The sequence below is a fragment of the Protopterus annectens genome, chromosome 3.part0 (genome assembly GCF_019279795.1).
Source record: "Protopterus annectens isolate FY-2018-M chromosome 3.part0, PAN1.0, whole genome shotgun sequence".
Classification (NCBI taxonomy): Eukaryota; Metazoa; Chordata; order Ceratodontiformes; family Protopteridae; genus Protopterus; species Protopterus annectens.
In genome coordinates this window covers 431,413,347-431,438,948 of record NC_056731.1, presented here as the reverse complement: position 1 = coordinate 431,438,948, position 25,602 = coordinate 431,413,347, and the positions used below count along the sequence as shown (strand labels likewise).

General features: G+C 39.1%; 1 protein-coding gene across 2 annotated transcripts in view; it reads right to left on the bottom strand.

Annotated features, from left to right (window-relative positions):
* The window catches only part of SEMA5A (semaphorin 5A), a 2,688,572-nt gene that overhangs the window by 903,638 nt on the left and 1,759,332 nt on the right, over positions 1 to 25,602 (bottom strand). For both annotated transcript variants that reach the window (XM_044064865.1, XM_044064863.1), the window contains one exon: positions 8,846 to 9,050. In XM_044064865.1, coding sequence (XP_043920800.1) covers positions 8,846 to 9,050 — 205 coding nt within the window. The remainder of the gene's footprint in view (positions 1 to 8,845; positions 9,051 to 25,602) is intronic.

Sequence of the window (25,602 nt, the reverse complement as noted above, 5' to 3'; positions counted from 1 at the left end):
CAGACGTTTCCAGATATGCTTCCTCTCTTACAGAGTCTGTTTATCAGATCTCAGAATTCTGTAGCACTGCGCACTCAGCCTGATTTCTCCTTTCTTTCTCCATTTTGAAATTCTCCAAGAACTAGCAACAACCGTCTGGTGCATCAAGTCCTCAAAAAAAAAAAAAAAAAAGAAGACAGGAAGTTCCAAATGGCCTGGCCAATTTTCCCTAGAAGTATAAATACAACCTCAAGTCTCCTCTAAAAAGAGGCTACTAGCCTACTGGGACTAACCTGGTCAACAAAAGGAAGAAAACAAAATACCCTGTAGTTTTGGACTACTTCAGAAAGTCAAAAATGTGATAAACAAACATGTAACCTCTACTGTACAATACATTCATTATACATGATGGCAATGTTTACACCCCACATATTCCATTTCTCTGACAATTTCCTTAGGGAGTTACAATACAAACAAAAATGGAATCAATCCATGAAACATACAAGCTTCTAGACTGACTTTTTTGGGAAGCTTTGGTTTGCGTTTTGCTTACAGGTTCCAGATTTTTTCAAGGGGAGAGAAAATCACAGCTTTATAATTTCTGACAATAGAAGAGAATTAGTCCTCCTAGTTTAATGTAAAATGCAGTCTATTCAAAATGTATCCTTGGATAATGCTGTGAAGGTCTCCTCTACAAGTCATCAAGGAAAAATTCCTTGAGATTCAGTAGCCCAAATATAAAAAACATTCATAAGCTTGAGTGCTGTTTTCCACTGGAAATCACAGATGTTGCAATTTCTAAGTGTGCACAGGCAATGATTAATTTCTTTTGAGAGATCTCTCCCTTCTTTGAATTGGTGTGACCATAGAGTTGGTATATAAAAGTTTGATGGGTGGGAGTGCATGGGGGCTTGCCCACCTCCCCCCACAAGAAACACAAAGTTAATTTTTTTCACCCTTCTATGTTTCAGGCATTATTTGTTACCATGTCCAATCCTCAGAGTTGTGGAAATCAACTTTTCACAGTAGAACCTTTAGTGTCTATGTAACCAGTTCATTAATAGCCTTTCTAGCAACAAGCTATTGAAAAGGTAACTACTGATGCAGGTCTTGTCAGTCCATCACCACCCACAAAAAAAATCCACTGGAGTTTGCCTCAGGCCACATACACAGATAGATCGCACTGGTCTGCTGAATTCCATGAATCTTGGATCTTTATGTAAAACCCCTGCTTCACCACATGATGAACCTCCAACGAAGGAAACTCAGTTTTCTGGTTTGCATATTCTCGTTATGCAATTCAAAGCAGGCAATGTCTTCTTGTTAACTGGCTAAAACAATTTGCTTGACTTAGAATCTTAAAAACAACCCCCTATAGTGGAATACCTGTATGTTCTTCTTTCGGCTTTTTCCGGTTAGGGGTCACCACAGCAGAACTCTGGTCCGCTAATGATTGTCAGTAGATTTTTTTACGGTGCCGAGATGCCAGCCCGACACCCAACCTTCAACAAAGTCACACCCATTCACAGATGTCTTTCGAACACCATGGGGAGGACTTGCAGACTCCACATCAAAGGCGCTCCAGCTGAGAATTGAATGGGAGAACTTCTTGCTGTGAGGCGACAATGCATAACAGAATAAAAGCAAACTTTAAAAACACAATTTGGAGGTAGCAGAAGTAATAAGAAAGGAGAAATATTGCTATTTTCAGTGAATAATCTGTTCTAAAAATGTTTAATCATACATCCCTCATTTTACTGATACCCATCAAAATGCTACAAGTTTCCAAAATTTTACAGGAGAATGGAAAACAGTGGCCTTGATGCACAGAATTTAACATCGTCAATGAACTGAAGGATTGTTGTTTTCTTTGCTAACTGCCTCACACTTTCTCATTTCATAATTGAAACTCAAAACTTTAACTACATAAGCGGTGCCAGTTCAAGTTCTTAGTACGAAAAACCTTCCTGTCATCAACTAAGAACAAAGCATACTGCTAAAGAGATATCTGGCATCATAAAAAAAAATTATTAAAGCACATCCATGAGGAGCTGAAAAGTGGCACATTGTTGTAACATACCTATCATTGCTGAACATCCTAACCATACCTCTACTGAATTATCCCAAAGCAAAGCTTGTAAATATTCTAAAATAATGTCAGCATATTTTGTTTTAAACCCTTTTATTGACAAGTGATTATTTAAAAAACATAACACAACCACTTTCTCAGGAAGCAGCTTGGAAATGGACAACATGATGGTAAGAAGGAAGCTGGACACCTTATGTGCCAAGAAGACAAGGTATATATAGAGAGAAAGACATTGCTTAATGCTTATAGGAGATCTGTTTCTATATGCCTTAAGAGGTCACTTAAGCAAACTAGTAAAGAGCTTAAGGGAACCATTGTGAACCTCAAAGCTGAGAATGAACTTAAAATAGCCAAAAAAAAGTACAAATCTTTCTTTAACTATTTTATAAAGTTAAACACTAACTCCCAACAGTGTTCAGAGCTTGTCCAGAATAATTCTTCACACACACTCTGAACCAAAGGACATAGAGAATATCCTAGATAACAATTTTGGTGGAAGTTTTACTCAACCCACAGTTATGACTATTTCATCGATTTTTCAGTCCCAGTCACCTCCTTTAATTACTTTGGAACAAGTTGTCTTACCTCTTTCAAAAGCTGAGCACACCTCATCCACGGATAACTGATTAACAAGGGCCTAGCTGAACCCCTACTTTATCTCTTTAATGTACACCTCTCCACTGATTACATTCCTGAAGCCTGGAAAACAGACATTTTAATGACATTAAACAAGGGTGGTTCAAGACCTATTCATTTCACTACTCTCATATGTAAAATTATTCAGCACATTATCTTACACCTTATAAATCTGGACACTGAGCATCTGTTAACTCTGGGCCATCAACAATATTGCTTTGTCTACAGAAGGTCCTCTCCTTAACCTCATAATGATCTTAGAAGACGCAACCAAAGGTGCGGATAGCAATTATGCAGTATTAGTAGCATATCTGGACCTGGCCAAGGCCTGTGACACTATTCCCCATGCAGGCACTATTGAAACTTTTAAATCTGAATATAAATCTTTACGTTGGGCAGTAGATAGCTAACTGGTTGTCTGACAAAACCAATGTGGTTAGACTCATAGATAGATGTTACTTCTGAATGCAAACATCTTACTAGTGGTATACCACAGGGCTTGGGGTTGGGTCCTTTCCTGTTTGGTATCCCTTTCTCAGGCCATCAGGCAAACATCGCTGGCCTAGTTATCTATGATTACAGACAGCTATAAATTGGGAGTTGCTATTCAAGCTTCCATTGGCTCCAACATGGGTTAGATTATGTTAACAACTGATACAAGGACAAGGGTGTCAAATTAAAGGCTAAAGATGTAGCATAGTTCTTTCTGATAAAAAAAACATTTTAACATACCATAAAGGTGACATACTCCTCCAATAAGACACTGCTATAAGGGATCTTGGCACCCTAGTTGATAATTTGATATCATTTGACCATTATGTCTCTGTAACAGATCAGAAAGCCATCTATCTATTTAGCTCATGTAATTTTCAAAGTCATCAAAACTAGATCATCAGACTCATTATTGAATATAATTCATCTTTTGACATTTATTTATCCAAACACATCATTCAACCTGAGAAACCTTAGCTATCAGGAGAGACTGCCAGCCTTCTCTGAATGTAGTCTCTTACAGACTCCATATTGGAAATCTATATCTAGCCTTACCAGCCATGAAAGAGCCGACCATCTTTAACTTCGTATTCCTTCATAAAACAAATGGTACCTCAATTACCTAGCTAAATGAATGAAACTTTCATCAGCTGGTAAACAAGACACATTGGCCAGACTGATTCAGATCCTATTACATCCTTCATGTCTGAAACAAAGTAGCATTAGCCACCTTCACAACAAGCCTAGATAATTGGTTGAGCAGGATCAAATTCTCCCTGGTCTATCTTGTCTTGTCCTTATTGATGTTGGAGGTAACTTCTGAATAGGGTTTTTGTCAAGGCTTGCAAAGGACTGCAGACTGCTTGCCTAATACTTACTTAGGAACAAATGACTGCTACCTTCTTCCACAGCAAGCTGTTACTATACACACACACACACACACACACACACACACACACACACACACACGCACACACACACAGACACACACACACACACACACACACACACACACACACACACACACACACACACACACACACACACACACACACACACACACACACACACACACACACACATACATATATATAAATATATATATTTATGTACTTGTATAAATATATATATCTATATATATATGTGTGTGTGTGTGTGTGTGTGTGTGTGTGTGTGTATCCCAAGGGTGTATGTTCTGTTCACCATCCAGTTATCTAGGTTGCGCTTACAAAGGGTTAATGAGGTATTCTGCTTGACGTGGAAAGGGAGTCTATTCCACAGAAGGGCAGTCTCTAGGACACAAATCTGTCCTGCCGGCAAGTCCTATTGATGTCACAGACCAGTTTGGGTCATGCATGCGGGTTACTCGAGTGGAGCTGGGTTACTCGAGTGGAGCTTGACTTGCGGATATGCAGCAGTCCCATCAAGGCGGGGTCTGAGATTGCTTTATATGGCAGACAGATATCACCTCTGAGGAGTCTGTATGAAAAGGAGTAGTGGGATAGGTGTTATAGCCTATCTGTGTATGGTAGATGTTTGAGGCCCTGGATTCTCCTGGTGAGGTACATATATTGGATTTTATTTCTGTGGTTGAGATACACATTGTCAAATGTCAGATGTGCTGCATTAGATTGGTGCTAAGTATATTGATTAATGTATTTGTTTGTTTTTCTGCATCTCTTTTGGTTTGGAAGTGTAAGTGAGTATTTCATTTACACTGCCTTGGTTCTATTATAACAACTAAATATTTTCTTTAGTTTCATTTACAGTGCCATTGGCTCGTGGTGCTGTGGGTGTTCTGTTTGAAATCAAACATAGTTGGTAGTGGGACACTGCCTTTTTCCTAACTGATGTGCAATTTCAGAGTTGTTACATTAATGTAGCAGGGTTTAGACATAGAATGTTTTGCTATGCTGAAAAGTCGAATTAGTGCAATCCGGCTTTTAAATATAGACTCATAAAGATACATATATACAAACACACGTTTTTCTGTTAGGGCCTTGCCACCAGAAATTCGAACTGGGATTTCCACTGTAGCTTGGATATGATACAGAGCACCTGGTCAAGTGACTGCCATCTTAGGCAGGAGGTTAAGACCTAGTATCCAGCAGTGTTTGGAGCTGCCATAATGGAGCAGTAGCTACTGTCAGGAGAAATCTAATGCAAGCTGACAAGACTCTGACAGGGTTGTACTCATATGTTAAGACTAAAGAAGCAGAAATAATGGAATTAATAACTGGACAGAATTTTGAATCTAGTTATTGCCCAACTTCCAAAAACAAAATCGGGCTTCCATTTAGTGCACACCTTCTGTCATTTCTCAAGATCTTTTCCAGCTCTAATGGAAGAGTCAAACTGTCTGAAATCATGCAGAAACCTTGCAAGGATACAGAATTACAATTCTCTAGCTTAGACAGACTGCTAACCCTGCTGGCAAAGGCAATAGTGCCCAAAAGAGTAGCAGCGATACACCAACAACAGACCTGAGATGGAGAAATAGGCTGAACTGTGCCTTTCCTGCCCATCATGGGGGCTACAAGAAGCATGTCTGTTACATCTGCTTCTGGCCTTGATCAACAGCTTAAATAATACAAGGAAGGGTGGAAAGGCAAGAAGCAACAAAGAAAATGTTTTGAGTCCATAGGAAGAAGGCATCCATACTCAAGGATGAAAGTACTATGAACAAACCCTGGATATCTAGGCAACATCCTTTGTATCAACCTACTATCTAAAAAACAAAACTTTTCTCTTCACACTTTTGTGTTATGGTAAATGGTCTACTCAGATAATCTACTCATATCGTCTTCTGCTCTGGCAAGCAGACTTCCTACAAAGTAACCTTATGGCCCACTGCACATTTCCAGATATTCAATGCTTCTCTGTACAGGCCCTGAACATGAGCCATTTTCTGGATCCTAGCATACCTCAGAATTGATGTATTGTCTCTTTCAACTAAGGTGCATATGGATGCCGATTTTTCTGAAAAGTATTCACTGCCTAGTGCCAGACATCTCATTTCCCTCATTTTTATTTGAAAACAACACATGTAAGTGTCCAACTGACTGGATCATTACAGAAAGCAGATGCTCTTCCTAAGAACACTCTGAAATATTTACTTATTTTCTTACTTACCTATTCATTCACTTATTTATGTATAAACAGATAAGTGACTGGACCTCTGGAGTCATTTTCAGGCATCTGTTGTTGAGTCACTCGAGGTACTAGAGCATAAAAACACCTCAGTCCTGCTGTTGGACTGTACAGCTCAGCTCATCTCAACACTGACTTTGGTATGGTTGTGAAACATACCAATGATTTTAGAGACAGTTCGCTAAATTCCATACATTTTTAGCACCACTACCAAACAAGCAAAACTAACTGATCAAATGGAGTTTTGGTTAAACGATCTACTGCAAATCCATTTGACTAATCAGTAAAACAAGAAGTGTTCTCATGAAGAGGCCAAACTCCCCAAACTCCCCAAACTCCCTTTCAAGAAGCTGCAGACCGACTAACTCTAATGTCACTGCAACTTCAGACTTCAGAGTAAGGATATGTCTGTATTTGAAGTAACCTCTGCCCCCCCCCCCCCAGACATATACAGGCATGCACTCACACATGTACACACACACATGCGCACACGCGCACACACACACACACACACACACACACACACACACACACACACACACACACACACAGAAAAATGCATTAAAGAATACAGTTTTCAACAAACTGGCTGGCTGAAAGCTATTCCTGATTCACTTACTACATATTTTTGGAAGAGATTGAGTCTTTTTCATGCGTAACCATTGAAGTGTCAAAGGACACTAACCCACAGCCTTGAGGCACAGCTTTGCTAATGCACAGAGATATTTTACTATCAAGAAAAGAAGAGTCGTTAAGTATTTCAGCATAGTGCTGGAATATCCTGCACTCATAAACAGCAAGCAAAACAAAGGGGTGGAAGAGAAACATGAATAGTAAATCTTAAAAAAAAGTAGAAATTGTCAGCAGGTATGGCCAAAAGTAGTGGAAAGGATTAAATGTAAAGGAACATAGAAACAAGCAAAAATATAGAATAAGTAGCTCAAGCTCTAAGCAAAGAAAGGCATCAGCTTGGGAGAACTAGCGCATATAATAAAGGAGTGGTGCATCATAGGATGGCAGGTGACCTAGCAGTCTGGCAAAGTTTTGCACCTCAGGAGGACATGAAGCCACAAGACCACTCCTAAAAATTATAGCAGGCGGACCTCTTTTTTATTGGAGCCATTTATCTCTTTGAGGGAAGACTCTGGAAAATGACATCATTCTTTTGCTAGAGTTTCATCTTCTACTGAGGACATGTGCTCATATCTAATAGAATGTAATTTCATTGTTAAAAGATGGCCGATGATAATTTGTTATTGATTTTTAATGCCTTACTATAGTTCCCTTCTCCTTCATTACATCAGGGTAGTATAAAGTCTCAGTCATTTTCTGTTGCAGTCAATAAACAATAAAGATGACATAAATACTCAGGCTAAAGGGACAAACACTGAAAACATAATATTTTCATCTTATTCCCAATTTAGAGTCATATCCTGTAGTGTTATACTGTGGTTAATATTTGAAGCGACAAACAGCAAACATCACTGGACCCCTCTGTAGAATTGTTTTTGTGTCTTGTCTGCTTTTCAGAATTTCTTGTTACTGGACTCATTATCTCAAAACAGAACTGGTCAGTAAAACCACTACTCTATGGAAAAGCAGCAAAAACTTCCTTCCTTTCACCACCCAGACATTACGTTCCTGTTTTCAGACAGATGAACCTTGTTTTTATTGTTACTTAGATGAGGTATTTGTACATTTTGATCACTTTATCACACTACCTTGTTCTAGAGTTTTCAAGTCAAGCTCATTAACTCTTTGCTAGTTGGCATCTGAAGGAGATGCCAGAACTGTTTTACTTCTCTTTGTTTGCACTGATGTCATTTTACGCCCATGCAGTGGCAGATTTGTCAGCCCTGACACTGTATCCTAGATCTGCACTGTATCCTACATCTACTTATATCAGCTTTACTGAGAAGGACTTATTTCCTGACACATACCACACATTTACTTGCTCTCCTTATATCCTCCTCAAGCTGCATGATATACACTGGAGCCGGGAATGGCAGGGTCTTTATTCATAATATCAGCCTAGACTTATTCATCACTGTGGTTTACAGGCTTCAGACATAAAAATTCAGAAGCACTGTCAGAAGCAGTTCATAGTTGTCATTCTATAACCTTGCCACATTACACTTCATTTAGTTTCTTACAGTCACCATAAATAACCAAAAAGAATGCAATAATATAAGCACACCACAGCCCTTCCCCATAGAACATAGCAGAAACCAGAAACAATAGACTACAAACAAAGCAGACATAATCAGCACCAGTGCATTCACTGACAGCAAAACACTAGTCACTACACAAAAGACATTGCCTATTTTGTCTTATGTTTTAATATTACACATTGTTTTGTTTGGTAATGCCTTAATAAGGCAGAGTTCTACTCTGATACGAATACAATCCATTCATAACAATACACATATCATGTGAATTCCTTGTGTGTGTACGTAGCACTTTTATCCATTACTTATGAAGCTGTAATTGTCTTCCTACCTGTGGACAGATAGATGATGTGGAAAAGCATGTCTTTGCCCTGTACAACATCCACGACTACATGGGAGAAACGGCTATTGTCTTCCATGAAGTACGGCAACGGAACAACTGGCTGGACCACCTCGTGCATCAGTATAAACTTCTGGGCATCCTGCAGGCTCCGTTCTGTCAGGTTTTCATACAATCCACCTTCAGCAACACCACACTGAAATGAAAAGGAGAAAAATGACAAAAATATCATCGCTGTCTCGCAAAGGATCGGATTTGCAACAGTTAAACACAAACGTAGTACGCTGAATTCTTTATTTTCAGGACTGGCTGTGCTCCCCAGTGTGACACAGTAAAGGCATGATGAACACAAGTCAACAATCTTGTCAAAGATAAAAAAAAATATTAAAAGTCACAATTTCCAGTATAAATCCAAGAAGCCATATCATATCCAAACATTTTTAATTCCTAGGCTTTGAGAATTCACTGAAATGAGCTTGACATCCTTTTATTTATGAAAAAAGAAGCTTACAGTTCTACTTTGTCGGGTATGTATATCAAAAGCACTGACCTGCCCAGAACCTGCAGACATAATAATAATCAACCACAATCACAAGTCTGAATTTCCATGAAGAGAGAAATTGTGAATTCACAGATGGCATAACAACAAAGTCAGAGGGGTCTCTAAGTTAACATCATTCATTAAGATGAAAATTCAAGCTTGCAGACAAATCTTCTTATGCATTATTTATTTTGCTAAATATGTCCACTGAAAACATTAGGCCTACTGCTACTAAAAAGTATAGCTTATTCTGCATACACATTTCTGATGTATAATTATTAGTAATTTTATCGGACCGAGGGTATCCCCCTTGCAACCATTCTTTTGACCTTTCTGGAATGTACCTTCTGGAACCAGAAGGTTTATATATATCTCTCGCTAACCCCATAAATTACAAAAGAGCACTTCTGGTGTCCCTTCCAGAAGCTTCTCTCGTGTGGTTAAAGAAGATAAAGCAATGCGATCTGGGAAGATGACCTCATTATGGTGCAGGGAAAGATCTATAGTTCAGACATATGTGTTATAGATTTAAAATGGGCAAGGAAAACAGAAACATTTAAAATGGACATAGAAAAAAAGGCAAACATTGTGAATAGGTAAAGAAACACACACACACACACACAGACACACACATACACACACACACATACATATATATATTTATGTATATACCTTTATATGTGTGTACTGCACGTGTGAAAGTAGATTGTTCGAAAGGACATTTTTCAGTTTCCATATATATATATATATATATATATATATATATATATATATATATATAGAGAGAGAGAGAGCTACATGTAAGCAGCCTCGCAGCCTAGAATTAGAATTATGGTAGGAGAAGAAAAAAAGAAGATATGAAAAAGTATTGTAAGATGATGGTGTGTATTGTAATATATTTAGAAGAAACCAGTCTGCTAAGTGTGTTATTTGTGGAACATATTATAGAGTAAAAGATAACAAAAACTTTTGCTACAAGTGAATGAGTATTTATAGTGAAAAGGAGTGGGGTGTACAACAATGGAACAGTGCATTTTAGAAAAAGGTTAGGTTGGAAGGGAAAGGAAAAAGTAGAAGTGACAGTGGAGATTACATTATGTGCTGCGTCTGAGTAATGTGAGGAAGAAAGAAATGCATGATGGGTGTTCTCTACAGACACCTAAGGTGATTATACTGTAAGAAGGATTATCAGTAAGAATAAAAACATTCTAGCAATGGATGATTTGAAACAGTGAAACGCTGACTGCAAAGTGCAGTAAGTGGTAAGAAGGAAATATCAGATAAAAACAATGATTTTGAATGATTGTGCTCTGGAGCAAAGACAGGAAAATCCACTAAGGAGAATAAATATCCTAGAAATGATCCACGTAATGCTGCTGGAATATAAACAGTAGAGTTTTTGTCTGAACATACTAAGAAGACAAACAATGGACAAATGCTACAAATATCCATTCATTTAAATTCAGCTGGGTGTCAGCGTGCCAAGAAAGGGGGTAGTTAAGGAGTCAAGTTGTCATGTCTGTGCAGGTCACAGTATTTTTGAAAGACAAGCCCTGTCATTTTCATTTTGGTTCACACTTTGATTTCTTTATTAGAAAAGTATCTTTAGTGATACAATACTGTACCTCTGTTAGATCCTGCTTCAGTTCCCTTATAACAGCTGGTACCATGGACAAACTTATGTTAAGAGGCTGACATGGAAAACAATAAATTACTACAATTAGGGTACTAAAACATTATGTAAAGAACAAGCTACATTTCACTGCCTCGGGAAAATGCATGCTGATTCCAGGGACCTGATTACAGTAATAACGTAAATGAGCTTTTAATTACCAGAACCACATGAAACTATGCAGAAAGCTGCTTGAAATTGTTCAGAAGGCACACTATTTCAGTTTCCTGATGATGGGAAGGGCTTTACAGTTCTCATCAGGATACAGTGTTTTACCCCCCCCCCCCACACACACACACACACACACACACACCGGAGGGGAATATCAAATGATTTAGGCATCCAGTGGTAAGCTTTGCTTAGTCACATATAATATCATTGCATTTTAATCATATGTCCCCCTGCGTTTTAGCCTTGTATGGTAATTTGTTTGAGATACATGCAAAAGCAGTAGATAAATACTTCACATGAAATACTGCAAAGTCTCTATCATTTTACATTTCATCTTTATACTTAAAGAAAACTGCATAGTAAACACAGCTTTGCCTAATTTTACCCTGTAACCTCACTCCTTACTAAATAATTCTTGTATTGCCAAACAAGTGTGCAGTTAGGCATACGCAGCATACTCAGATGAGTACATTTTCCTCACCATATCTTAGATACATTGTGGCTCAAAGAGCACAGAACAATTAGACCTGTCTAAACTAGTGTTTGCTTGTACAGAGCTATGCAAAGCATTCTTAGTCGATGGGATTGTTCCTCTAAAAAATAGCTTTTTAAGGTTATAAGTGGCAGCAATTGCAAATAATATGTCCCTTTCCAAAATGTATACATTCAATGATTTTAGGATGAGTACATTTTAAAATATCGGAGTGGGGTGCAACAGCATGAGGTTTGAATATAAAATTTACATTTATACATTTATTGATACACCCTAAATTAGGTAAAGAATGAATTTAATGTTTGTCAGCTTAACTAGCATTTTAAAACAGTGTTCAGCTTCCTCAATGTACACTGTTTTATGAAATCTGATGTTACTGCCCACTGTGTTTTTTTTTTTTTTTTAGGAATGAAAAGCCTGTGTATAATGGGCCATAAACCTAATGAGGTTCTGGAGTTGTCGGTTAAACGTGAAGAGATAAGGCACCTTTGGTGTGACTGCTGATGTTTTACAGCATATACAGCTTGGCACATCTAGGTAAAAAATGAAGCCACTAAAGAAAATATATCTAAAGAAATGTCTAATCTTTCATAAAAACAACTCAGTTACTCTGTAAAAACTGTCCAAATACAACCATGACAAAGAACACATCAAATGCATTACCAGTTAAAAAGTACAAACTTTCCTTTCAGAAGTTTTTAAATAAGGCAGGAACAATTCAATATTTGTTTATTCTAATTTGTTTAGTAAGGAAGAGCACTTATCAAATCTGATCAATTTTAGATTCAGCTCAAGGTCAAAAACTGACCAGATATACAAAACAGACAAGGGTACAATAGCACATAAGTGACAATATAACAGTACAATGGTAGTATTGCTTTGGATACATAGTAAATCCCGTGTATTACTTTTCAGTACCTACTGTATGTGCTGTAGAAACTAGCTTGACTGAAGCCTGAACATTCATGCTTACAAGCTGCAGGAAACCTAAGAATAGCCTCTGTCATTCATGGAATTTACTTGACAGGTAGAGAATGGAAATAAATTGTCAGGCCTTTCTCCTGTAAAACACACACACACACACGCACACACACACACACACACACACACACACACACACACACACACACACACACGCACACACAATTTGAAGTCACCAAACCACCTACTACATGCCTTTGGAAGGAAACAAAGGAGGAAGTGCAGAGTCGAAACAGAAGGCAGCTGGGAAACAGACCAGGCATCCTCCTGCTGTAAGTCAGTAGTGCTACCCACTGCTCTACTGTGCCATCCAACATTAAGGTATGATGAAACAGCTTTCTTCCGCTACCTGACTGTAGTAGGCTTTTAATGCTATTTGCCTCTTATATTCGCGATTTCTTGCACAGGGCAGTAATAAAGATGTTTACTGATTCTTTTAAGCACAAATTTTTACTCACTACACTTCTGTTTTCATAACAGGTGTGGAAGAAATGTGCTCAGAAGATGTAACTATGAACATTTAACAGGATGGCATAAGTTGCTAGACTCCAGACTCTTTCCTTCTCATCTTGCCTTCCCCACACCACTATATAGGTATTATTTAGTCTACGGCCTAAGCTGTAAAACTAAAGATCTGGTGCATTCTTGTTTCCTTAATGTGAAGCTGTACACTGATTAGGCAGATCTACACATCTACGAATAGTTTACTTTATGTTGTGTCTTCACTGTCTCAGGTGATATAGTACTCAGGTAGCCTGCCCTGTTTATTACTTACAGCTCAGTAGTTTAATTTTCTCTCTCTCTCTGTAGACAAATACATGTATACAGTGGTGTGATGCTGTATTTCTTTAATTTAGCTCTGTATTTTCAGAACTAATAGCTAGCTACAGACTTTTAATTTTATAGCATTAAAAAGGCACCATTTGGGATAATCAGCTGTGCAAACCAGATGTCAGAAAAAAAAAAAAATGATGACTATCACATGACGGAAATGGTACCAGCCATCACCATTTCTCAAAGAGAAGAAGGTTGCAATTTTTACTACATGCTTTAAAGTCCTAGATTTTATAAAATGTGCACACACACACACACACACACACACACACACACACACACACACACACACACACACACACACACACACACACACACACACACACACACACACGCACACACACAGACACACACAGACACACACACAGACACAGACACATACACACACACACACACACACACACATACACACACACACACACACACACACACACACACACACACACACACACACACACACACACACACACACACACACACACACACACACACACACACACACAGTCCCTTCTCACAGTTCTCAAGCCTGGTGTCTCCAATAACTCCACAATCTAATTGCCTGCATGAAGGGTCTGAAATGTTTTCCCTATAAATCACCAAAGTTTAGTACAATGAATCTGCAATTCCTCAACTACAATCCATCAAACAATACAACTACAAAAATAAAAGCTATCCAAGTACAATACCTCATTCACAGTAAATGAGAAATAAATGTGAGCTGAATACTTAAAAATCAAGCTAAAAAATACGAACATGTTTTTTTACAGAGGAGATGTACTCCCATGTTGAAAGCAGCCCTCTCCAATCCCCCTTTACTTAATTATTCTCATACCAAGATTGTACCACCTTGGAGAAAGACAGAATGATGCTAGTGTTCTTTATTCTATGTAGGCATGAGCCTACACTGAGACGAAACGTAAACCTCCAGTAATGCTGAAATCCAGCACATATAGAAATAGTTCTGTAGTGCTCCCAAAAAATAGCACTCTGAACTCCAACTCAGCATCACTTTTATTACATCATACTACCAACAAAGTGCACTTCCTAATCTCCATAAACTATGCAACCAAACCAGCCTCTCTACTTCTCCTGTATTTCAGAAAACGATGCAAACTGAAAGCAAGAAGCAAACAGCAATTCTACAATTTTGCATAGCTGCACATTCATTAAAGTTGTACATCAATAGCATTATACATAAAAACAAAACTACAGAGATGAAAGCACCCGAACTATAGCAATGAGTCTTATATAAGACCCATTATATATCACCAAATTGTGAAAGTGAGGCTTTGACCATTTCAGGACAAGGAATAAAAATTCACTCTTTACTACCTAAAAAAATGGTAGATAACTTGTCTGGGACATTTATTTTACTTTCAGATTTTTAATTTATATTACACATCTTTTGCAAAATCTGACTGGCTCTTAGGATTTTTTTGTAGCCACTTAGCTTCAGATAGAACAAGTTAAAACAAACGACTGGGTGCATTAGCTGACAAAACTGCATGTTTTGCAACAGTATGGTTTGTGTTCTTGGAACCCAACTTTTGAACAGAAAGGATGTGCAGTGATCCTGCTAAATCTAACATTTAAAATGATGTAATGATTCACTGCAGATCCACTTGATCAGCATGAGTCTAGAATCAGAGCACCATTTAACCTAAAACATAGTAATGGAGGATCTTACTACATCGGCAAAATGGGAATTGGTAGCATAAATGAAAAAGGACTACCTTACAAAAACTTAAAAACTGAAAATAGTGATATATTTGAATAAATACTGCTATGCAATGAAAAAAATAATAACATTCCAATCTGTTGATGACATTACAGTATTAAAGTACTATAAATAAAGTACTCATAGTAATACAAAAAAAAAATAATTTTCTTAAACTTACACTTCACTATTCCCATATTTGAGCTTACTAATTCACCAAACCTTGCTTCAGAACAACAGGCATGTGTGATTTAAACATAATGTTAATAAGGTTTTAATATGTTACTGTTTCCTGCAGGTACATATGAGGCAATCAAAGCAGGTACCACAGTCAGTGCAACCACATGATAGTTAGTGTGGTGGGGGCACCCACATGATGCATCCACTGGCACCAACACTACTTTATTAGCTTTAGAATGCTCAAACTCCGTCTCACTTCTATGGAATATTCGTGAGATACATAACAGAGTACGATGCAATAAGGAGGTCCTATAAGGAGGTCCTTATTTCTAACATGGATGGATGGACAGTGACATCATGCCTCGCACCACACTCATTGCAAATCCTGCCCTATTTCTGTACTGATATTTAATTAATACTTAGAAATGGGGTAATTAGAAGGCCAATTGGCAGCTACATAAGCACTCTTGGTAGAGATGTTCTCAAAGAAGGCTGTAAAGTCAGTAATTGCCCCCAAGGAGTGTATCCTGATCTGCCAAGTTAACATCTTGTTATGTTTCTATTTAGACGAGTTTGTTTAGTCTCTGGTCAACTCTGTCTGCATGCAATGAAGAGAGGCACGAAAGAATGGCTCTGTTCAAGGATATACTAATTATTGGTTTTGTTATATTGTTTTCAAAAGGGTAGGGAAACTCATTTAAGAAAATCTTTTCCATCACAACTCACCTCACCTGGCTAGCTTCACTCAGATTACTTTTCTCCTGCTTTTTACAGCATCTTTGCTTCCCAGTCTTTTGTACCTTCTTGATCCTCCTCAGACTGCATTAATTTCCTAAACTCTTACTATTCCTATTTCTCTCACACTCCACCACTAACTACAATTCCTCCTCTGTCCACTTATCCTCCTGCTCAGTTACATAATTTCTCCTTTCATATCACTTTAATGATCAGTTTATCAGTTTTAAGGTACATTAGTGTCTGTCTGTAAATTATTACTAACCTCAAAAGCACACGAGTTTGAACTTTTTCCTGCAATCTATAAATACATTAACTATTATTGTATTTTAATATATGTAAATGTCTCTGTTGTTTTTGTGTTAAAATGCTATGTATCTGTTGTGTTGTTTTGTGTTAAAATGCTATGTTAATGTAAGAAATATTTAAAAATCATGTAAATGAGCTAATCCACGCAGGTTTTGCCCTGCAATTATAAATGTGCATCATGTCTAACTTAAATATGGAGCTTTCCTCCCCAGGCCTTAGCTGAAAATGGGTTTTATCCAGTCGGTCTTTTCCTGGTCGACAAAGACAAATAAATACATAAATAAATAACTCGGGCTACAAGCAGCACAACAGTAATTCATTACTCTTTTTACCTTGAAAATGGGCTTTGCTCAATAGGTTAAACTAGTCAGCAAAACATAAAAAAAAGAAAACAAAATAAAATGAATGAATGCATAAACACGTATATGTATGCATACATCTACATGGTTGAAAATGGAGGGGACCCTTATGAGAACAGTTTAATTAATGAGTTAGCAGAAATGAGGATCCAGAGGGATGAACGCCGAGAGGGCAGACAGATGTACCTTAATAGGACAGTCAGTCAGTAAGACAGACCTTGTTTAAACAATCTGAGAGATACAGTAGGATTTCAGGCATGATACAGAGATTTTCTTTCCTGTTTCCTCTTAATAGTGTGAAAACATAGGCAATTTAGATAACCATGACTTCTTAGTCGTCTGTCTTCTTACTATATTGAGAATATGAATATATTGTGAGAATAAGTAGCTGTGTGGAATCAACCTGACATATTCCAGGCTGTGAGTTTGAAGCTCTGGCGGTTGTATGAAACAATGTCCTGCTAAGTGACAAGACTGCAGTGATTGGAAGTAAGAATAGCTTCTCTGTTGTTATGTGGATAAGCCGAGTGACCTAAATTTGTCTTGGATCATTTTGAACTACAGGAATGAATTCTGCTCTTCTCTTGGTTTGTTTACTCTTTTAGGAGTACTTTTGGGATAAGTGATGTCTGAGGGAACAAATGCAAAACTATCTGGTCCCACCTGACTGGGAGGACATTTATTTTAATACCTACTGTGGAAGCTGTGCTGGAATAAAGATTCCTAGACTCTGACAGCACTACAAATCCGTTTAAGACCTTCCTGGAGTTCTTCAGCTGAAAGGACAAGTATCAAGCAATTATCCAAATAAAGGCAAATGCAGATCCCTTTCACCCTAACTATAGTATTGGAGCCATGCACTTTGGTAAAGGTAAATGTATAGTGTGTATCTTACCAGGAATCCTAGGAAGTGTCTTTATTTATTTATTTATTTATTTATTTATTTATTTATTTATTTATTTATTTATTTATTCCAGTTTGGTGACCGGGGACGTCCACTGGGCTCATTTTCAGTGGAGGCCCGGGGAGAAAAGCTCCACAATACAAAGTTACACTACATAGAGAATTACAAGAAAAATATTTGCATTGCAATCAACAGGTAGTATAACAACCAACAGGTAGTATAACAATCAGCAGGTAGTATAACAATCAGCAGGTAGTATAACAATCAGCAGGTAGTATAACAACCAACAGGTAGTATAACAACCAACAGGTAGTATAACAATCAACAGGTAGTATAACAACCAACAGGTAGTATAACAATCAACAGGTAGTATAACAATCAGTAGGTAGTATAACAATCAACAGGTAGTATAACAATCAACAGGTAGTATAACAATCAGCAGGTAGTATAACAATCAGCAGGTAGTATAACAACCAACAGGTAGTATAACAACCAACAGGTAGTATAACAATCAACAGGTAGTATAACAACCAACAGGTAGTATAACAATCAACAGGTAGTATAACAATCAGTAGGTAGTATAACAATCAGCAGGTAGTATAACAACCAACAGGTAGTATAACAATCAACAGGTAGTATAACAACCAACAGGTAGTATAAAATCAGCAGGTAGTATAACAGTCAGCAGGTAGTATAACAACCAACAGGTAGTATAACAATCAGCAGGTAGTATTACAGTCAAAACAGGTATCATTCAGTAAAGACAGCAAAACTATTAAACATTTTTCAAGAGAAAGACAGGCTTACAGCATGATGGCTGGATGTTACTGTTTAGTTACATTTATAATCTAAGTATATGAGAGAAATTAGGAAGGTATGAAGGTTAGCCAGGAGAGAAGGAGGAGCAAAGCTTAGGAGGTATGAGTGGAAGAGTACAGTTACATTTCCTGTGAAGAAACAGGTAAGAATAAAGTTGTGTTTTGAAGGTGTATGGATTGTCACAGTTCCTCAGAGTAGAGGGCAGGGCATTCCATTGTTTGGCTAGGGAAGAGGAGAGTAGAAGCTGACCAGCTGTTTGTGTGGGAAAGTAGCAGAGTAGAGACAGACATTTTTTTATGCTGAAGGATGTTAGTAAAGGAGGAGTAAGGCAGTGTGGTGGTGCAATGTCCCCAAGCAAGGTGATTTCAAGACAACAATTATAAGGTTTTTGTGAGTAGATCTAAGGGATCTAAGGGGGGTATATGGTTGTAGGATATTAGATAATGCAGGGCAGCTAGTAGGTTGGAATAATACTTTGTGGGCTGTGACGATTTGGAGGAAATCTAGTTGATTAGGGAGTTCAAGCCAATTTAAAGAGTGTAGGGAGGTGCAGTGATGGGAGGTGGATTTTGCCTTGGTAGCGAATCTGGAGATTTTAATGTAGCATACTTCCAGTTTGGAGGTGAGGGTGGAAGATAGATTGGTAAGCAGAGGAGCGCCATACAAAAGAGAGGGGAGGAGATAGGTAGTGGCCAAAGTTTGTCTGGTGGAGGGAGTGAGGAAGTGGTTGTTTCTGTAGAATAGGCCGAGTTTTATGTGGGTTTTCTTGATGTTAAATTGGATGTGAGTATTGAAATTTAAGTGTTCGTCGATGGTGACCCCCAGGAGTTTGGCAGAGGGAACGACTTCGATAATGGAATTGTTAAGGCTGGTAATTTGAAGTTAGTTTTTATCAATAGGAGTGGATTTTAGGGAGTGAATAGAAGAATCGTAGTTTTGTTAGCGTTTAGTGAGAGGTGGTTTTGGTGCATCCAGTTTTCAGTAGTTGAGAAGGCAGTTTGAGTTACAGACTGAAGATCAGATAGGTTAGAAGCGCAGCAGATCAAAGTAGAATTGTCTGCGTATTGGACAATTTTGGTATTGGGAATGGCTTTGTAGAAATCGTTAATAAAGATGTAAGCAAGACCTGGAGGAGTGTGGAAAGCCCTGAAGTGTGAGTAACAAGCCTTTAAGCAAAAAGGAAAGAGAATAAAAAGCTTTTATTTCAATTTTGCTTAAACATTTTAAGTTACTTCTTTGTATTTATCTACCTTTTTTCATATTTTTACCAAAAAAGGTTATCTGTCTGTATTTTTAGTTTGTTCTGTGACCTTAGTCTGTAGTTTAATTTGCAGTTGTGTGAAGAATGTGTGTCTACATTATATGTACTTCTATTTCCACAAGTAGATTTACTTGTATAAACTAGCTGTTTGTACCTTAAACCTGCTGGGCCATAGTCTTGTAATTTAGGTCACAGTTGTGGCAGAACTGTGAACTACTGCCAGATTTGAGCCTTATCTAGTGATTTATCACTGCATTTTTTCCATAAACAATGTTTCTGGTAAATGTCTGCATAGTCTGGTGCTTTAAAATACAGTACCATTACATCTGCTCCAGGGTTTGTGCTTCAGTGTTTTTACAACTGTTGATATTCCAGTTTTGCTCCTACAGTTTTTTTTTTATTCTGTTTATCATTTAACTACTTAAAGTTGCATTCCAATGCCTTTCTGTTCCCCTGTTCCTTGTGTTTGCCTCATCCCCCACTGAGACATTAAGCTAAAGATTTTGAAGTTCTAAACTTTTTAGTTTGCATTTTTTGATCTTTTGAGCTTTTCGACTACTGTTTGTGCCTATATTACTGTTTTATTACCTTATTTTCCTGTTTTTGTGAGCTTATATTGTTGATTGCACTTGTGGGCTAAAGTATTGCTTAAAAGTAACAAACAGGCTAATACACACAAGTGTACCAGCCTTTGATAGCAATTTAGTCGAAAACAAAGCATTTACTGCATTTTTTTCTGTTTGCAAAAAAAAAAAAAAACAAAAAAATCTTTCTCCTTTCCTAAACTTTCCTAGCTAGTTGTTCCAGTGATCAGATTTTGCTGATCCCTGGGCTTTGTATTTGGTTTCTGTGTTCCTCCATTTTCTTGTGTGGTCAGAGGTAGTTTCTTTACTCACCAGTGGGAGTGGGGAGTACTGAGCTGCTTGTTTGTCCTCAGAGGAGTGGTTAGAAGCAGCAACTAGTAATTTCTCGGCCATTTTGGGTCATTTCCTGTTTTTTAAGCCCCCTGCTATAAAGCACGCTTTGGCAGGCTTTTCTGCCATTAGAGAACTAGGCATAGCTCCTTGTGGTCCCCTGCAGAGTTCCTAAGCCAGCAGAGAGCAGAAAAAGCAACTTTCTTGATCATAAGTATTTTTTAAACTTTTTAGTTTGCATTTTTTGATCTTTTGAGCTTTTCGACTACTGTTTGTGCCTATATTACTGTTTTATTACCTTATTTTCCTGTTTTTGTGAGCTTATATTGTTGATTGCACTTGTGGGCTAAAGTATTGCTTAAAAGTAACAAACAGGCTAATATACCCAAGTGTACCAGCCTTTGATAGCAATTTAGTCGAAAACAAAGCATTTACTGTTTGCAAAAAAAAAAAAAAAAAAAACCAAAAAAATATTTCTCCTTTCCTAAACTTTCCTAGCTAGTTGATCCAGTGATCAGATTTTGCTGATCCCTGGGCTTTGTATTTGGTTTCTGTGTTCCTCCATTTTCTTGTGTGGCCAGAGGTAGTTTCTTTACTCACCAGTGGGAGTGGGGAGTACTGAGCTGCTTGTTTGTCCTCAGAGGAGTGGTTACTAGCAGCAACTAGTAATTTGTCGGCCATTTTGGGTCATTTCCTGTTTTTTCCAGCCTCCTGCTATAAAGCCTTGCGTAGCAACTTAGCTGAAAGCGAGATTTAGCGTGAGCTGCTACCATTGCACACTAGGGCAGCGCCCGGTTAATCAGATTTAAACTATTAGGGCTACCTAAAGTCCACTCTTCAAATTTTCCCTTAAAACTACCTTCCTCAAAGTATACTACTGTTCTATTTAGTGTATCCTACAACTATAAATTATCTCTACTTGACTCCCAAGTAGACTATTCTCTATCTGTATAGTGAAGCACTTGCTCCTACAGTACTTATCACCTCGATACAGCACTCTTGTTATAGAAAGTACCCCAAAAAAGCAAACCCCATTTCTCGGTCACCCACATCCCCCAGAACCTTTTCTTAAGTTTTTCTGTCTATTCCTTCTAGCATGTCAAGGGATCAGTTGCTAATGTCCTCTCCTGCTCAGCTGGTGAACCTGGGAATATTGAGGCAATGTTACAATTGCCTCATGTACACTGACAACCCTCTCCTCCTCCCACAAAACACAAATACATGCGAGAGATGCAACTATACGGCCAAACTGGAGGCTGAGCTCTCTCAACATAGGACTGTCATCACCAGACAGGAGGAGAAGGTAACCACACACACTATAGACCCAGTCTCACATAATACCATCACAACCTCAAATCATACACATAAACACACAAAGACATACTCGGAGGCTCTGATCAAAAATCTACCAAAACAGCAGAGGCCACCAAAGCAGACACCCAAACAACTACCACCTCAGAACACAACACCTGCAACACATAGACCACACAGTCAGAGTGTCAAGCAGTCACAGCCCTTAAGGCCAAACACAATGCCAGACACACTAGTCATTGGTGACTCCATAGTCAGACACACTGACGTCCCACTCACCAGACTGAGTAAGGAGAAGGTCACAGTAAGCTGCCTGTCGGGTGCTAGAATCCGCCACATAACGCATGCACTCAGGTCTCTCAACAGCAGGTACAAGCACGACTCAGTCATTGTCCACGCTGGTGTTAATGACCTGAGACGCACTCCTTGGACTACATGAAAAGAGACATAGAGGAGCTCTCTGATTATGTAGCCCAAGCAGGTATGACCCTGACCTTGAGCAGTATCCTACCTTCACCAAGAATGATGCCACAATACAGAGATAAGATGATCAGCTTTAACAATTGGCTTAAACTCTGGTGTCATTCAAAGGGGATCCAATGTCTGTCTGCCTGGGATGACATGCTGGACAAGCCACGCTGCTTCGCAAGGGACGGTTTGCACTTGTCACCCCTGGGATTCCGGATTTTGGCAAAGGCTCTTGCCACCCCCATAGTGCCTTTTTTAGGCAAGGCTCAAATTCTAAACCTACCACCCTAGAACAAAACAAAGAAAAAAAACTAAGGGTAATGCTGCTCAATGCCAGAAGTCTCAACCTCAAGATGCACTTTTCGAGGCCCTTCTCAGTATGGAGAACATCGATGTCTGTGCTGTGACAGAAACCTGGTTCAAGGCTCCTGAGAGCACCCCAGCACTATCAGGTTTTACCTCATATCATGCGTTCCGCCCCAAAACCCGGACAATACCAAGAAATGAGGAGGGTATCCATATTCATCAAGGACACCCACACCTCAAGATTGGTGGCATCGCACGATGCATCGGAAACCATCCAGGTGCAATTAACCATAGGCAAGATTGCTCTGCAATTTGTAGCATGTTACAGGCCACCCTCGCAAACTCAGGAACCTCATATGGCCTTCCTGAAAACACTGGGCGCCATCAATGTATCTCCAAACACCATCATACTAGGTGACTTCAACTACCCTAATATAGACTGGGAACACTACTCAAGCCCAAACACTCTAGCCCAAAAGTTCCTGGAATTCATGAACTCAAATGCCATGGAACAACTAGTCACCATCCCCACAAGAGGAGAAAACATACTTGATCTCATCATCACGAACATGGGAGCACAATGTTCAACGCCGGAAGTATACCTCTCACTGGTGAGATCTGATCACAAACTAATCTCGCTGGAGGTCCTCATCCCACCCCCACCGAAATGAAAAAGACCACAGTAAAGAACTTCTAAAGCCGACTTCACACTTCTAAAGACTAGTGTGGTCTCCTTTAAGGCCCCTGAGCCGGCAGTTAACATTACTCAAACCGCTGAATCACTTACAAATGCCTTCTACCAGCACCTGCAGGCTGCATGGATCAGGCAATCCCAAGCAAAACAAAGACTCTTTGTACCAAAGGCAAGCATCCAGTCTGGTGGACCCCAGCCATAAACAAACTCTACAACAAAAGGAGAAAGCTACTACAAGATAGAGCAAAATCCTTAAAAGGTAAGACACCGCTGATCACTATAAGTAAAAAGCTAAGAGCTCTCATAAAATCATCCAAAGCTAATTTTGAGAAAAAATAGCTAAGGACTCTAAAGACAACCATAAGGCATTCTTTAGCTATGTCAGAAACCTAGGAGGAAACTCCCAGATATGCTCAGAATTAGTTCAAAATGATGTGAAGATTACTGATCCTACAGACATTGCCAACATACTGGCTGACAGGTTCAGTGCAAACTTCTCCCCTCCCCTAAAGGAGAGATATCTATACCAAATGATTGTAGCCCGCCAAACATCTCTAACGCCCAGGTGAGAACTGCTCTCTCCAAGGCAAAGAACACAGCATCCATGGGACCTGATGGTGTCCCCGGCTGTGTGCTCCATGAACTCAACGAGGAATTAAACCCACAGTTAGGACAGCTGTTTAATCTTAGTCTCACCTCCGGATCGTGCCAGGGAGTGGTGCACAGCGACTGTGGTCCCACTCCACAAAGCGGTGCCTCCACCGACCCTGGAAATTACCGTCCCATTAGCTTGACAAGCCTTATCTTCAAAGCCATGGAGAGGATCATAATGGATCTCATAAATAAAGACATAGGGAACTTGCAGACTTTGGATCCAACCCAGTTTGGCTTTGTCAAAGGCAGATCATGCCTTTTAAACTTGGTTGACTTTTTCAAACAGTCACCAAGGCCATTGGCGAGGAAAGGCAGTCCATACAGCCTACCTGGACCTGGCGAAGGCTTTTGATACAATACCTCACTCGGGTATCATTGAAAAACTCATCAACTTAAATGTAAACCCATACATTACAAGATGGGTTGCAAACTGGCTGAGTGACAGAACCCACAGGGTCAGAGTTGCTGGCGCCATGTCAGACTCAAAGCCTGTCACAAGTGGTGTCCCACAGGGCTCAGTCCTGTGTCCACTCTTGTTTGGCATCTACTTTTCTGAAGTACAAGCAAACACAGGAGGGTTATGGCTGACAAAATTTGCAGATGACTGCAAACTGGGCACCGTAGTTGAAAACACATCCAACACAGATATCCTTCAGAAGGGTCTCACAGAAATGGATAACTGGTGCCAGAGCCATGGCCTAAAGTTAAATGCCAAGAAATGCATAGTCATACCCTTCGGGAAAAATAAGGTTACCCCTAGCTACCATATAGGTGGCAATCCCCTGAACACAGAAGAAGTTATTAGGGACCTGGGAACCCAGGTTGACAGTAGCCTTTCATTCGACACTCATATTGCTAAATTAGTTAGGAAGACCTTCTACATTGCCCACCTTATCATGAAGGGATTCACATCTAGATCAAGGGAAGTCATAGTCTCCCTATACTCATCACTCATCAGACCAATGATCGAGTACAATGCCCCATTCGGAATGTATCTGACCCGACACTTGCAGCAGCTGGAGAGGCCACAAAAGTTCCTCACCAAAAGGATAAAGGGTCTCCAAAATCTGTCTTATGCTGCCCGACTGAAAGAACTCCAGTTATATTCAGTTGCTTACCGCTTGCTCAGAGGTGACCTATGCCTGACATACAAGGCCATGTCAAACCCAGATTTGATGAACATGCTTCATCTCAAAAATCTAGATCCCTCAGAGCCACAAGGGCGGGAGACTTAAACCTCGACACGGTTATTAATAGGACGTGCTGGAGGGATACATTCATCACCCAAAGACTCCCTATGCTGTGGAACAAAATCCCGGTTTATGTGAGGCAGAGCACCTCGCTGGCCTTGTTCAAGAGGAATCTTGTCCAATGGATGGGAGATCGCAGATACACCCCAGGGGTTACCTCAGTGTCACTGCTCAA